The sequence below is a fragment of the Xenopus laevis genome, chromosome 9_10S (assembly GCF_017654675.1).
Source record: "Xenopus laevis strain J_2021 chromosome 9_10S, Xenopus_laevis_v10.1, whole genome shotgun sequence".
In the NCBI taxonomy this organism is placed as follows: Eukaryota; Metazoa; Chordata; class Amphibia; order Anura; family Pipidae; genus Xenopus; species Xenopus laevis.
The window spans coordinates 94,513,746-94,528,997 of NC_054388.1; the positions used below are offsets into that span (position 1 = coordinate 94,513,746).

General features: G+C 42.9%; 1 protein-coding gene across 3 annotated transcripts in view; it reads left to right on the forward strand.

Annotated features, from left to right (window-relative positions):
• Nucleotides 1-5,640: 5,640 nt before the first annotated feature.
• Nucleotides 5,641-15,252, forward strand: part of pdgfa.S (platelet derived growth factor subunit A S homeolog) — a 38,672-nt gene continuing 29,060 nt past the window's right edge. The window contains exons 1-2 of one of the 3 annotated variants that reach the window (XM_018237304.2): nt 5,641-6,209; nt 9,901-9,997. In XM_018237304.2, the coding sequence (XP_018092793.1) occupies nt 6,141-6,209; nt 9,901-9,997 (166 nt within the window). In that variant the 5' untranslated portion in view covers nt 5,641-6,140. 3 annotated transcript variants of the gene reach the window in all.

The window sequence follows — 15,252 nt, forward strand, 5'->3', positions numbered from 1 at the left end:
CTCCAGGGGGTTATCAGCTTATTTTGGAAATGAATATGGGCCTTGTTACATTTGAATATGCAAGAAATTGAATAGTAATGGGTAACCTGAGCATTCTCGGCCTGGCTGAAGATTTGTGATTAGCTGGGCAGGATTATTCTGGCTCTGGGTTGGCTGCTTCTTGCATAGATATTTGAGCTAAAGGCCTAATCAAGGTATGGCTTGTACACTGTGGGACTGATATGGAGCACAGTAGACTCAATACAGAGTGGATACTCCTACTGAGTGAATGGGATTTGTACAGTAAGGATGGGGATAACAGGCTGCACACTGAGCAATGCAAGGAACAAAACATTTGTCTGAATTATGGGAAAATGATCTCCCATAGACTCCATTTTTATCAAATAATACCTTGTATTTGATCCCAACTAAAATATAATTAAACATTTTTGGGGACAAAACGATCCTTTAGGGATTATATAATGTTTAAATTATATTCTAGTAGACTAAAGATGGTGATACACGGGTAGGGTTGCCACCGGGCCGGTAACAATGATGGTTCATCCCAATGTTATTAATAGGGAAAAAAGATAAATATATAGGAAGGCCAGTCTTTTTTTCCAGAAAAGGTGGCAACCCTATACACGGGCCTACAAAATCTGCCGATAGAGCAAGATGGCAGCTTATTGGCCCATGTGTGGGGTCCTCCAACGGGCTTCCCTGATCGAGAGTTGGCCCGATGTCGATCAGGCAGGGATAAAAATCCTGTTAGGATCGCGGACTGCATCTGTTCGTTGATTCGGTCCCGCTATCCGACCACCCGTTATGATCTGATCATTGGGCCCCAATATCGCCTACCTCAAGGTGGGCATATCGTGGAGAGATCCGCTTGCTTGGTAAAATCACCTTTTAGGTATGTAGATCCAAATTACATAAAGATTTATTATCTGGAAAACCCCAGGTCCTGAGCATTCTGGATAACAGGTCCTGTACCAGTATTGTTATTTTGCTAGTATTAAAATAACAGCCTTTAGCTGTCCTGCAAATTAGACAGCAAGTGCCTTACTGTGGAGCATTTCCTAAGACCAATTGCAAATTGTTTTACACCATGAGAATTACTTTTAGGTCTATAGAACACACACAGACATGTGGCTCTCAGAACACACTATGGAGAAACAAAAACACCCTTTTGTACTTAATATTTTATGTATTTATTCAGATTTGTTTCCCGAAAAATTCACAGAACCGAACATGTAATATCATGTAATATCACAAAGGTACAAATCTTCCCTTTTCCAGTATGTGTTCTGGAGACACTTCCAAGGTACGTTTACTTATTAGCAAACGGATGTTCTCTAGAAAAGACTCCAAGAAAAATGTGCCACCTCTAAGTTGACAGCCATTCAAATTTTTTCTACAAACAATAACATATTTATATTGTGTAGCTGAGCCTTTTCTAATGGCAAGACTGGGAAATGCCACCCATTAAATTTGATGGGTAACTGGTGGGATGTGTTAGATTTTTCTTGAGAAAACTCTCTGCAGGCTGATTATAATACCTAGAATAGTGTGTAGGACAGGTGCCACAGACTTTGTTCATATTAGTAGGCACAGAACTTAAGCCCATAGCAACCCCTTCTTAAGGAGACATAAAACATAATTGAAAACCCCTCCTATCCTTCAAACTTCTCATAGGGGGGTCACCATCTTGGAAAGTGTCTGTGATACTCACATGCTCAGTGGGCTCTGAGCAGCTGTTGAGAAGCTAAGCTTAGGGCTCCTCACTAATTATCCAGCAGAAAATGAGCTTCCACTGTACTATAAGCTGATGCTACAGGGCTGATTATTAAATTCTGATGCTAATTGCACTGGTTTCTGTGCTGCCATGTAGTAATTATCTGTATTAATTACTAATCAGCCTTATATTGTGACATTTCTATTCTATGTGTACTGTATATTGTGAGTGGGTCCCTAAGCTCAGTAAGTGACAACAGCACAGAGCATGTGCAGTGAATCAGCAGAAAAGAAGATTGATTAAAGAACTGATTAAAGGGCTGTGATTGCCTTTGGCTGTTATAGAAGCCCAAAACATAATGTACAACATTTCTAGCTACTTCTTTAGGCTTTAGTTCTCCTTTAAGCAGTATAGGCAGCACAGAACTCCTATGGCCTAAGCCTAAGAAAATCCAAGTATAATTTCAGATTTGTTGCCCTTAAGACATAATACAGCACACAAATAATTCTGACTACTGCAGGACTCTATGGATGCTGTAGCCTGTTGTATTTGGGTCCAGTGCTTGCCCTTGGCACTAGACTTTAAACAGTCCCCTCCACTTGCCGTATGGCACCAGGTCCAGACTGGCAATCTGTGGGTTCTGGCAAATGGCTGATGTACAATGCTATAAACAGTCACAATTTAGTGGGCTTGGGGAGAGCAGTTTGGGCCTGTGCTTACTTGAAATACCAATCTTAGTTTAATCCCAATCCAGATCTGGTTGGCACATGGACAGTACCCGTTCCTTCCCTTCTGATCTGCCGCTAGATCTACTGTAGCCAGTTTTTGTTGGCAGGCTAAGGGGACCATCACTTTTTCCTGTATAGGGCCTGTCCCCATAAATCTGCTATCCTAGGCATGAGCCCGTGGATGTCTATATAAAAAATATGTTACAAACATGTGTTCCCAAGTTTTCCCCAACTGACCAGAATCAGGAAACACATCTCCCGTTTACTTCAATGGGGAATGGCTACAGACAGAAAATGACACTTTAAATGCAATGATGCCTCTTTGGTAGTGAATACCTGAGAAATTCCCCTAAAGCTCTGTCTACAGTGTCTAAGGTCCCTATTGCGTGCAAACAAACTAGAACCAGTTTAATCACTATGTTAAAATTAATTTTGTTGATTTTTCTGATAAAAACAGGGGGAATGGGGGAGACCTAACTGCATTTTTTATTTAATTTCCTTCTATACTGTTTCCTTAATTTTACATTATTGATGTTGAACATCTCAGCCTTGCATTTCCCCTTGCTCCCAGCAGAGGGCGCACTCAGCTCAAGTACAGAAGGTATCTCCATGCATTGACCATCTGCTTCCAGGAGTTGTGACAGCTGGGGGAGTTGTGGTGTTCAGGGCTGTGTGTGAAGGTGTCTGTGCATCCCATGTGCTCATTCTGAACTGATAAAATCCCCACTGACTCATCAGTCTACAGAATAAGGGCGGTAGCACTGAATAGAGCTGATTCACTCTAGCACTGCCTAGTACAGCATCAGGACCACATGGGCACCCTTAGCAATTACTATGGCAATAGCCTTCTAATGTTATATATGCTGCTCAGTCACATTCCAACATACCCCCATATGTAATAAAATGCACAGGAACAGTAACCCATGGTAACCTATAAGGTGCTTGATTTTAAATAGGTGACCAATAAATGATACCTGCTGATTGGTTGTTATGGATTTCTGCTCCTGAGCAAATTTGTGCCTTTTATTACATAACCCATTAGAGTTTTAGTGGTGTAATGGCCCAAAAGCAAAATCATTTCCGGCCTCCCTAAACTTTGGGAATAAGGTTGTTTTCATAGGCACATGCAAAAGGAGAAGGAAAGTCATTTACACTTGGTTGGGGTTTCCAAAAGTTAGGCACCCCCAAGTGATTGTATTAACTTACCTGACAACCCTGGGCTGGTGCTCCTATCAGCAGAAAACTGCACCAGACCAGGGTTCTCCCAGTGAGCACCATGGAGCGATTGTCTTCTTCACTCTTCAATGTGCATTCGCAGTAGAATGAAGTAGACAGTTTTTTGTTAAATTTTAGCTTTTTACTCTACTTGTCACAAGACCTACAGGTAAGTAAATAGAATCACTTGGGGGTGCCTAACTTTTGGCACCACAAGAATAAATGACTTTCCTTCTTCTTTAATGCTGCTTAGCAGCCCCCAGTGGACACCCTTTATCTCATGGACCTTCGTTAGTCGCAAGGTCACCTTCCTAAAGAGTTCTTGAATGTTCAAATGTTTTATTTTCCGTTTCATTATAAACAATGATTTATTCCCTACTGAGTTAGAAGCTAATTTCATCACAAAAAATTCAAGTTACTAGACCACCCACCTATACCCTGCATAGTCTGACAGTTGCAGTAGCAGACAGTGGTGTAACTATATAGGAAGCAGATCCGGCCATTGCAGGGTTGGCTTCCTCTATAGCAGCGATCCCCAACCTTTAGAACCCGTGAGCAACATTCAATAGTAAAAGGAGTTGAGGAGCAACACAAGCATGAAAAATATTCTTGGGCAGCCAAATAAGAACTGTGATTGGCCATTTGGTAGCCCCTATGGATTGTCAACCTACATTAAGACTCTGGTTGGCAGTACACCTGGTTTTTATGCAACTAAAACTTGCCTCCAAGCCTGGAATTCAAAAATAAACACCTGCTTTGAGGCCACTGGGAGCAACATCCAAGGGGTTGGAGAACAACATGTTTCTCATGAGCTACTGGTTGGGGATCACTGCTCTATAGTATAGAATTCCCCCCAACCCAGGAACTCTTCTTCTAAAAATATTAGGGTGAGGAAGGTGGGGGGATGCACGTCGCAACTGATTTGTAGGGGGGGCATAACTAGATTTTATTGGACCCCACAGCAAATTAAATTTAGGTCCCCCAGCATATCCACATATACCAATATATATTGAAATTGCTCATTAATTAGGGTCTCATGGGGCCCCTATACCTCCTGGGCCCCCCTGCAACCACAGGTTCTGCTTCCTCTGTAGTTACATCCCTGGCAGCCGTCCCAGACTGGGTGGGTTTTAGTAAATGCCACATGGGCTGCTATAAGTTGCTATAGTCACTATTTATTGGGCTGGTGGGGGCTGCTTGGGCCTCTGTGTACTTGAAATGCCAGGGCCTATTGTGAATCCCAGTCTGGGCCTGCCTGGCAGTGAGGCTATGCACGTCCTAATGGCCTCTACTGGTCAGACCCCGATCCAAAGGCCATACTTTATTTTATTGCTGCTCTCTGTACTCTTGAATTTCACATGAAAAAATGGTAATGACACCCTGTTGGTCACCAGGGAACTCCACTGAGCCATTCTACACGGAACTCAAGCGCCACGGGATGCAAGTGACATCACAACATGCTGATGACATCACTCAGCACAGTTTATAAGGCTATATTTTACTGGGTAATCCATGGCTTTTGTATAAGAATAAATAACTAGTGACGGGCGAATTCGTCCTGTTTTGCTGCGCCGGAAAATGTAATTTTTCCACGAAACGGGCGGAAAATTTGACCCCATAACTTCTGACGCTCGCGTCAATTTTGACGTTGAAGTCAACGAGCGTCCGAAAAATGTTGACCCATGACCGCGTCTTGACGCCATCCAAAATTTTTAGAATTTTCGCGAATTCGCGCCTGGCGAATAAATGTATTATTTATTGGCCCATCACTATAAATAAGCAGGAAGGCAAAAACTTTGGAGTAACATAAATCCATAGGGATGTAATATGTGTGTGTGTTTATATATATTTGGTTGGGAATGTAATATTGGAGCAGAGGCAGGAGCCTCCCCATAGCTGCCACTCACCCTTCCACCCAGATCCTGCCCACTGGCTGCCTGGAGCTCGTGTTGCTTAGTAAAGAGAGAGAGAGAGAGAGGGGGCGGAGCCTGAGAACTGGCAGCGCTATAATCGCCACTCTCCCCAGAACAGGCCGTTGCTCTCAGAGCTGCTGCGCTCAGTCCGCCAGGAGTTTCGCAGCGTTGTGGATTGTTCGCATTGGCCGATCAGGTGCGACTGCAGAGACGCCAGTGTGTTCCATCTGCCGCAAAGGGAGCCGCTGTTCGTGTTTGGAAAGTTCATTCACCCTGCTCTTTGCCTGCTTTGTGCTAATAACGCTGGATTGAGAGGCGGCGCAGAAGGAGACAGGTGATGGGCGTTTCACTGGATCCGTTGGGCTGATCCGAGCGCTAAACCATGCGCATCCTGCGCCTCATCCTCTGCTGAAGCCTCAGCCGGCCGAGTGGATTTAGAAAGCTGCGATTTGCTGGGCTGTTGTTTTGCCCCTGAGGGATGTTACTGACTCCCCCGGCTACAGGAGCGGGTCTGCGGCTCCTACTGCAAAACGTTGCGTTGTCATTGAGCAGAAATCGCAGCAGGACGCAATGAGGATCTGGGCTTGGATTCTGCTGCTAAGCGTCTGCTGCTCTTACCTGTCTCCTTCATTGGGCGAGGTAGGTCGTGCGTGTCAATGAAAAGCCATTTCTCCAGCTATCACAGGCTGTAGGGCGGGGGGAAGCTGCTGCTGCTGCTGCAGAACCTCTTGGGCAGCTCCCCCTTGGAAACACTTTTTTTTAAAAAAAAAAAACAATCTGCTTCCCATCTTTGCTGAAGCCGATCTGAATCCAGCTTGCCATGCAAAAAAAAAAAAATATATATATATATATTTTTTTTAATGTCAAAAAGAGGTTCTGCAGCAGCTGTGAGAGCATCCATGCACCGCTCACAGGGATGGACATGTGACTCTCACAGGGTGGTCTGCATCATTCACAATCCCACCAAAGCCAGCCTTTCCCCCCTGTGCAGCAGTAGCACATTCCCCTCTCTCCCTGCCCAGACAAGGCTGGAACATGTTCTTGCACATTGCAGGGCTAAATGCTTCTATTTTCTACTACAGTATGTCAGCGGCCGCACACACAAGTGCTAAATGTGATCTATATTCTCGCTGAGCACATCTGTCTGCCTGCGCCCTGCCTTCCAGGACTAAAACTTACACGCTGGAATTAATGCCCTAACACTGGGAAATGTCATACGGAAAAATGCAACCAAAAAAAAAAAAAATCATCAAAGGGCAGATAAACCGCCAAATATAATTGTCTTTACCAATGAAAGCTTTCCAATACACATTCGTGGCTTTATAAAGTTATTATATGTAAGTGTCTTCTGCCTGTCCTTTGGAAACAATGTAGCAGAAGCATGCACAGATACATTGTTTCAAGAGACAGAACCAGCAGTGCAGAACTCAAAGTAGATTTGCAGATAAATTAAGGTAATAAACATAGATGGGGAAAGTTGCTTCGAATGACGTTTTCTATCGCTAGGCGACATTTACTTTTTAAGTTTGTATCTCCTTTTCTAGCCGGCGTTGAGTTTTAGTCCATATGGGAGAGTTTGTGTAAATCAAGGCTGCTTATCTTGCTATTTTCTTTAAATGCCAGGAAATTAATTAGGGTTTAGGGATATCACTGAATTCCTAGAGGGACTTGTCCCTAAAGGCCCCCAAACATTGGCCGATAAAAGCTGCCGACAGATCAAGTCGGCAGCTTATTGGCCCGTGTATGGGATCATCCGACGGGCTTCCCCGATGGATATCTGGCCGAAAGTCAGGCAGATCTCGATAGGGCAGGTTAAAAATTCCCGGCTGATCGCGCCTGCGTCTATGCAGTCCCGCAATCTGACCGCCGTTTATCGGATCCATTCTTAGCCAATCGTTGGGCCCTAGTGCCCACAATCGGATCAGCCCGATATCACCCACTTCAATGTTGGCATATCGGGGAGAGATCCGCTTGTTTGGCGATATCGCCAAACGAGCGGATTTCTACGTCTATGGCCACCTTAAGAGGATGTGCTAATTTGAGTTTTCATTTTTAAAGAGTGCAGCACAAATCTATTAACGCCCCCAACCCTAATCTCTTGGGAATATGGGGAAATGCTAACTAAGACTTACTGTATGGAGTCATATTAGCTTTAAAACCCAAATATAAATAGGAATAGAATGTCGCATATAGGGCCAATATATTAAATAATAATAATATTACTTTATTTATTTGCCTCTAGTACAAAAGGGGTTGATAGCTAAAGTTTGAGTGATGCCTCAGGTACAGGTTTATTCTATATTTCTCTTTAGGGACAGGAGTGGCCCCCAGTTTGTAGGATGCAGGATTTAGTGTTCTGCAAGTCCTCACCCCTCCCCAACTTAGACAGGATTTTAATGAAGGGTAACAAATCCTCTGTATATTTGACAACATCCAGATTGTGGCCCCCTAAAATACCCCCTGATCTGGATTTTCATGGCTCAATGGAAGCAGTGACCTGCCTTTTTTTTTTTTTTTTTATTCAAAGGGTTTTTGATTTACACCCTCCTAGATACAGTCTTCAAAGGGACCAATCATTTGTCATCTACAGTATAATGGCAATTGTCTGTGGCAGGGTCAGTGTGACTTAGCCTTTCAAGCTGGTTATGAAAGGGGCCCCTTGTGATTGAACATGCTGCTGGGTAGCATCTACTAATTATCCAAATGCTCGGGGGGCGGGCATGGATCTTCCACCTGTAGCTCTACAGCTGTGCTGGGAACTCTGCTAGACTATGGCAGGTTGCTGGGGCTGGAAGTCCAACAACAGATGGAGCTGGAGATGGGTGGGGAGGATAACGCAGGAAAATGGAGCATGCATGGAGATCTGGCCAAGAGTCTACTCGTACTTGTTGTGCTGAAAGGTGCCCATGTATTGCCCTTACATTTCATGTGATGTGCCAACGTACAGGGATGCTTTGATCTGGTTGACCATTTGGGGGTCCAAGTAGGGGCAGGTGCCTCCAGGTTCTTGTAGAACAGTAGTAGAAACCACAAAGATCCCATTTTATTTATATAAAATACTAGTCTGCTTTTGTCTACCCGTGGCAAGTTTTAAGTCCCAAATGCCAATACATTATGTGTGCCAACCTGCTGTGCTGCTTTTTTTTTTTTTAATCTTTATTTTTTAATGTTCCCTTTCTTGGTTTTTAAACTGCAGACAGAGGGAAAACAGATTTAACTCAGCCTTACTAGCTACACTTGAAAAGTGCCTCTAGAGTGTGTGTGTGTGTGAAGGGGGGGTTGTCTGCCTCTGCTGTCCAAGCCACTAATTACAGGGGGGGGGATAAGAAATCACTTTTCTTGCACTTGTGAGCAGTTGGCAGTTGCGGCTCTGCAGTACAATAACATAAGCCTGGTGACAAAGGTGAAACTGTGATAAGGGGCAGTAAACCTGAATGGCACAATTATAAAGCGTTGCTGTTTTATTCTCCCATACAAACAGACACTTTAGCTTTCCCTTTGTCACATGTGCCCTGGTTCCTTTTTAATTTTTTTTTTTGGGGCACCAGAGACTACTTTCTCTACTTAAGGGCCAAGCGCATAAAAACGCATACGACATTTGCACCCAGATAGTGACTACTTGTGTTCTGGGTGCATGAACTCGAGTTAGGTAGGCACACTTATGTTCCTTGGCCGGACTTAACATACCCGAAACTGGTAGATCTTTATCATTGACCCGAAACTGGTTAACAATATTATGCCAAGATTGTATGACATTGTTGGGTTGGAATTCAGATTGTTCCCTAATGTTTGCATCTACTGAAAGCAAATATCGCACTGTATTAATTTTCCCCTGGAATCCAAGTAACAGTGCTACCCCCTCCATTTTCCCTCTAGAGTAGTGGCATAGGATTAACAGCCAACCAAGTATGCTGATCTTTATGATAGAGCTAAATTAATATTTCATCCTGGGCTTTTACATAAAACCAATTTACTTTTAAGCACTACTGTCCCTTTAAACCTAATCAGGTTTGTCTTTTTATGGCAGAAATGTTGCTCTCAGCAGTATTGCACCTTAGAGGAGGATGCTGGGAAGTGCAGTCTATGACAGCTAGGTGCTGGTAATGGTGGAGAATGCACTGCAGTCATTGGTAGCCTTTTTAGGATCTGCAAAAAAGTGCTCGGTCATGCAATGTGTCTCACCCTGCAGCATGTTCAATAGGATGGGAGGGAGGATCCTGCTTTTAATATTGGCCTGAGTAGTGGGAGTGGATTATGGTGGGGAAGTGTTTTCTTGTGTGTCTTGTGTGCATTTCTTTTTTTAATGTGTTTATTCCCTGGCGCCTTGAAGGAAGCAGAGATCCCCCAGGAGCTGATCGAGAGGCTGGCTCACAGCGAAATCCGCAGCATCAGCGACCTGCAGCGTCTCCTGGACATTGATTCCGTAGGTAAATTCAGTTTATTTTTTTTATTTTAATGCTCTTCTTCCTCTAACACCCCCTTCCCTGCCGGGCATAATAGGTTGGTGTCCTGCTCGTTTCCCATGTCAGGCTGCCGGCCCTGTCTTTGCCCTGGTCTCTGCTTGTGAATGGCCACAGGAATGAGAAGAAAGGTCACTTTTCTGAAAGCAATAAACCTGAGTCAAGCAATTGATAAGCTGATGGGGCGTGATGATGCTTTATTGGGCTGGGGAGTCCAAACATCACTGCGTGGACTAATAAGTCACTTATGTACAGTATATCCCTTACTCTGGGCCCAACAGACATTCTTTGCTCCTCACATGGCCAACACTAAGACAGACAATTAATAGGGCAGATTCATTACTTGTATATCTTCCTATGATATTTATAATCCCTTCCACGTCATTTAGGCCGTATACTAGGAGTCGGTCTTTAACATGTTCTTCATTCCTTCAAGTTTCAGTTGAGAATTATAACCACTGGCAGAACCAACAATTGTTTACTTGGTCACCTAGTGGCAAAAAGTATGGGATCTGTTATCTGGAATGCTCGGGACCTGAGGTTGCAAGATAAGGGGATCTTCCATACTTTGGAGAACCATTTCTTACGGCTTCTAAAACACATTAAGGGCAGAGACACAAGTTCAGATTCGGGGAGATTAGTCACCCGGCAACAAATCTCTTCTTCGGGGGCGACTAATCTCCCCGAACTGCCTTCCCCTGCCGGCTAGAATGTAAATCACCTGCTCAATGGCACTCGGAGTGTTTCGTCTTCTGAAGTTGCCTGAAGTTTCCTCGTGAGGCAACTTCGGACGACTTTGGAAAACGCCATCCTGCCGGCAATTTAGTTTCTAGCTGGTGGGGCAGTTTGGGAGATTAGTCATCTGTAAAAGACGAGATTTCTCGCCAGGCGACTAATCTCCCTGAATCTGACAGTGTGTCTCTGCCCTTAAGCAGTAAAAAAACCTAGTAGGAATATTTAGCCACCATTCTGGATATGTAATGTTTTATTGCAGGTGTGATATCGGTTACCTGTAAACCCATTGTCCTGAAAGCCTTGAAGGAAGGTCTCCCATGGACTCTATTTTAAACAAATAATTTACATTTTTGAACATGATTTTCTTTTTCTCTGTAATAATAAAACAGCACCTTTTACTTGACCCAACTAAGATGTAATTAATCCTTATTCATTATTCCAGGTTCATTTTTAATGTTTGAATTATTTATAGCTGATTGGGCTCCACATTACAGAAATTTGTCTTTTCTTGAAACCCCAGCTCTTGAGTATTCTGAAAAACAGGTCCCATGCTTGCAATCCAAAAAAAAAAGGAAAAGGAAGGGTTCGATAGGACTGGATGGAAAACGGTGTTCTGGTAAATCAGCAGAAATCCAGAACATTTTGGATTATTGAGATTTATTAACAAGAAACCTTAACCTGTACTTTGTTGGTAAATGATTTAACAAGTTATTCATAAGGCAAAGCATTTTGGGGGCATGATGGTCTCTCATTATTCTCTGTTTCTCGGAATCTGCTTTGGAGTGACTAAATCAAATCTTAAAAGTCTTATTTATTTGAATAATGAGACCCGGTGGCAATTATCATCGTTCGCATCCTCTGGGACCTCAGTGTTCCCAGTAACTAGGCCATTATAGATGTAGAAGTTTGGGCTGTTCTTTTTCTTCGCAGCCTATTCCATTCATCCTCAAGCTTCCATAATAATAAAGCAAAGATCTGTGTGTGTGTCTGTTTGTTTGCTCCACACATAAATAGGCTTATTTAGGTTACTGCTGAGCTATTGTGCCGCAGAAAACACTGGCTTTTGTTTGCTTTTTGGACTAAAGAAAAAGGTGTCCAGGTTTATGTCATTATAGTTTGTATTATGGTAACTAGGGTCTGTTATTAAGATTTACATTTTATGCGTGTTTCCAGCTCAAGGACAGCATGGATTTATTTTACTGATCTTGCTCTGATGTGCTCTCTTGTGTAGATTTTATATTTGTGCTGATTAGTTGGAAATACAAAAGTATTTGAGTAGCTGCAGGACTTCAGTAGGAGATCAGACTCTTGCATACTACGCACTTGTTTCTCATTCTGATTGGCTGATAGAGGCAGTTGGTTCAGCCGCTGAATTGCACCTGCACCTTACATGTCCCAGGTGTTCTAATTTATAATGTTATTAGAAGACACCTTGGTGCTCTGTAATTTTATAAGCACTTGGCCTGGTGCCATATGGTCCTTGGTGGCTTCTAAAATCCTTATATTTGACGGTAGGGATATAGTGTTACTAACAAATTAGATATGGCCCTGCTTTGTTACAATGATAGGACAGAACCAAGTCTAGTGTGATGTGGACTCACCGACTTACAATGTTGTATGAATGAGACATTCGCGTTTACAGTCGGTAAAAGCTATTTGTAGACTTAATCCCTAGGCTATAAATAGAGAGTTGGACCCCCACAATAGAATTGATTTTCATTATACTGGTGAGTGGGCATAATCCACTGTGTGTATTATACTAAACTGGATCATAGTGGCTCAATGTAGGGTGGAAATTGGGGAAAAAAAAAGTACTGGAGTCTGTAGAACTACTTCTCCCAGAGGGGGGAGGTCACTGTGAATTGTAATTTGGCAACATTTGGAGTTTCCAGCTATGGCGTCACAATAGAGTATAGACAAATGTCCCAATGGGGGTCCACATTGAAGAGCAATTGCAGTGCAGGGGAACAAAACATAATAATCTTTTCCTTTGGCTGAAGGAATGGAGCATAGGCATAAAAAAAGTAGTTTGAAATACTAGGGGCACTTTTTCTTAACCTGTTTTGTTTAAGGCACCCAAATTAAGCTTTGCAACCCAAAAATTGGTTCCTCTACCTCATTTGAAGCTTTTACACTAATCAGGGGGATCATGACCCAACATGAGGAGCATTAGGATAAGAATCCATGCCTTAAGGCATCGGCATACATCGGCTTTTCTGGGTGTTACCTAGAACTGGTTTCAATAGAAATGGATTGGCCCTAAAGGAGCCCTATGGTGTCAGGACACCCATGGGTCCAATCACTTTACACTTTTGTTGCTCACCTGGTAAAATGACCCAGAATTGCGGTGTATACTCTTGCCCAGTGATCCCCAACCAGTAGCTCGTGAGTAACATGTTGCTCTCCAACCGCTAGAATGTTGCTCCCAGTGGCCTCAAAGCAAGAGCTTATTTTTCAATTCCAGGCTTGGAGGCAAGTTTTAATTGCATAAAAACCATGTGTACTACCATACAGATCCTCAAAGTAGGTTGACAATCCACATAGATGCTACTAAATGGCCAATCACAGCACCTATTTGGCACCCCAAGAACATTTTTCATGCTAGTGTTGCTCCCCAACTCCTTTTTCTTCTGAATGTTGCTCACGGGTTCACAAGGTTGGGGATCCCTGCGTCTTGCCCATAGGGTTGGAGCAGTAGCAGAAATTAAATACATGCATGTTAAAAATATATGTTATGGTAACTGGACAGATGAAAAGTGTCCTTAGCATTAGGAGTTGTATTGTTACCAATAGTTTTCCCTAGATGGGGGTCCCAGGCCTTCGTTATCTTGGGGGGGGCCTTTCCTCCAGCCCATTATGGAGTATTAATTGGGATTTTCAGTCGCAGGAAATAGCAGCAATACTTATATTGGCAACCTGACTGCCTCTTCCACAATATTGCCAGATTTACCTTCAGCACTAAGAAATAACGTTTATAATTATACGTATGCTATCCCTACTCAGGAGCCTGTATTGTTGGTGTAATTACAATGTATAACTTGCTTAAAGCTATTTAACTAATCATTCCAATTATTCTGGATTATAGGGCACCAGATATTTTTTTTTTAAAATGTTCATCTGTTGACAGGAGATGTTTTAGAGAGCTATCAAATAGAAACACATTATGCCTGGTGGTGACAAGAGGCAGGAGACAGCAGGCAGTGTTACGACTTAGCCTTTAATGAATAGGGAAAGATTCTTTGATGACATTTTGGGTGGCACCTCTGCTTAAATAATGGCCGCAAGCTATCTCCCAAGCACTCCCTTTGAAGCTGCGCTTAGAACTGCTGACTGCGGCCGCAGGCATAAATAATAAAAAGCAATTATTTGCAGGGTATTAAAACAAATCAATGGTAATCAAGACCACAGGACCAATTTCCTCTCTGTCCGTGTAATTGTGTGCTCGGCACAGAAATCCACTTCTCATTTGCCTGACTATAGGGGGATAATTGCTGGACTAGGGCGAGATTTCCACTTCACAACCTGCGTTACACGGCGCTGCTTTAGGTGGCCCATGAAGCAGCACTGCCGCATGTTGAACTGCCTGTGTAAAGGATGATAAAAGGTGCTTTTATCTTGAAAGGAAAAAGTTTAACAATAGAAACGTTTTGTCATTTAAAATGGTGGAGCGTGTGTTCATTGTGCACTTTTGTGCTGTTTTTTTTTTTGTGTGTATATGCACACAGCCCCCCCACTTACTAAGACAGGCCCCCAGCATCACAATAAATGGGTCCTATAACAGTTTCGCTCACAAATAATATTAGGCTATTGCTTTGCTTACATTTTACATTTAAATGCATATAGGGTATTTAGATTTCTTGGTGAAATTGGCCCTTTAAGATTCACTGCGGTTGCCCTGTTCCCTTCTTGATGTTTCAGTTGATGCTGATGCATTATTTCAATATTTTTTATCAATTGTTTGCCTACCTATTGCTTCTTTTCTGCTTTGATTTAAAAAGAAATTTAGCAGACGCAAGCAACCAAACAACTGATGCTCAGCGAGGCTTTAGTCATTTTTTTTGCCTATATACTGTAACCATTAAAGCCCTTTCCTGCTTATTTCACCATCCTGCCCCCTATGCTCTAACTCAGTGATCCCCAACCAGTAGCTCGTGAGCAACATGTTGCTCTCCAACCCCTTGAATGTTGCTCTCAGTGTCCTCAAAGCAGGTGCTTATTTATTTTATGTTAAGCTTGAAAGCTAATTTTAATTGCATAAAAACTAAGTATAGTGCCAGGGAGAGCCTCTTGTAGGCTGTCAGTCCACATAGGGGCTACCAAATAGCCAATTACAGCACTTATTTGGCACCCCAGGGGACTTTTTCATGCTTGTGTTGCTCCCCAACTCTTTTTACATTTGAATGTGGCTCACGGGTTAAAAAGGTTGGGGACCCCTGCTCTAACTCATTATTTACATCATACTAAAAGGTGTCTGCGCCTTGAAGTTG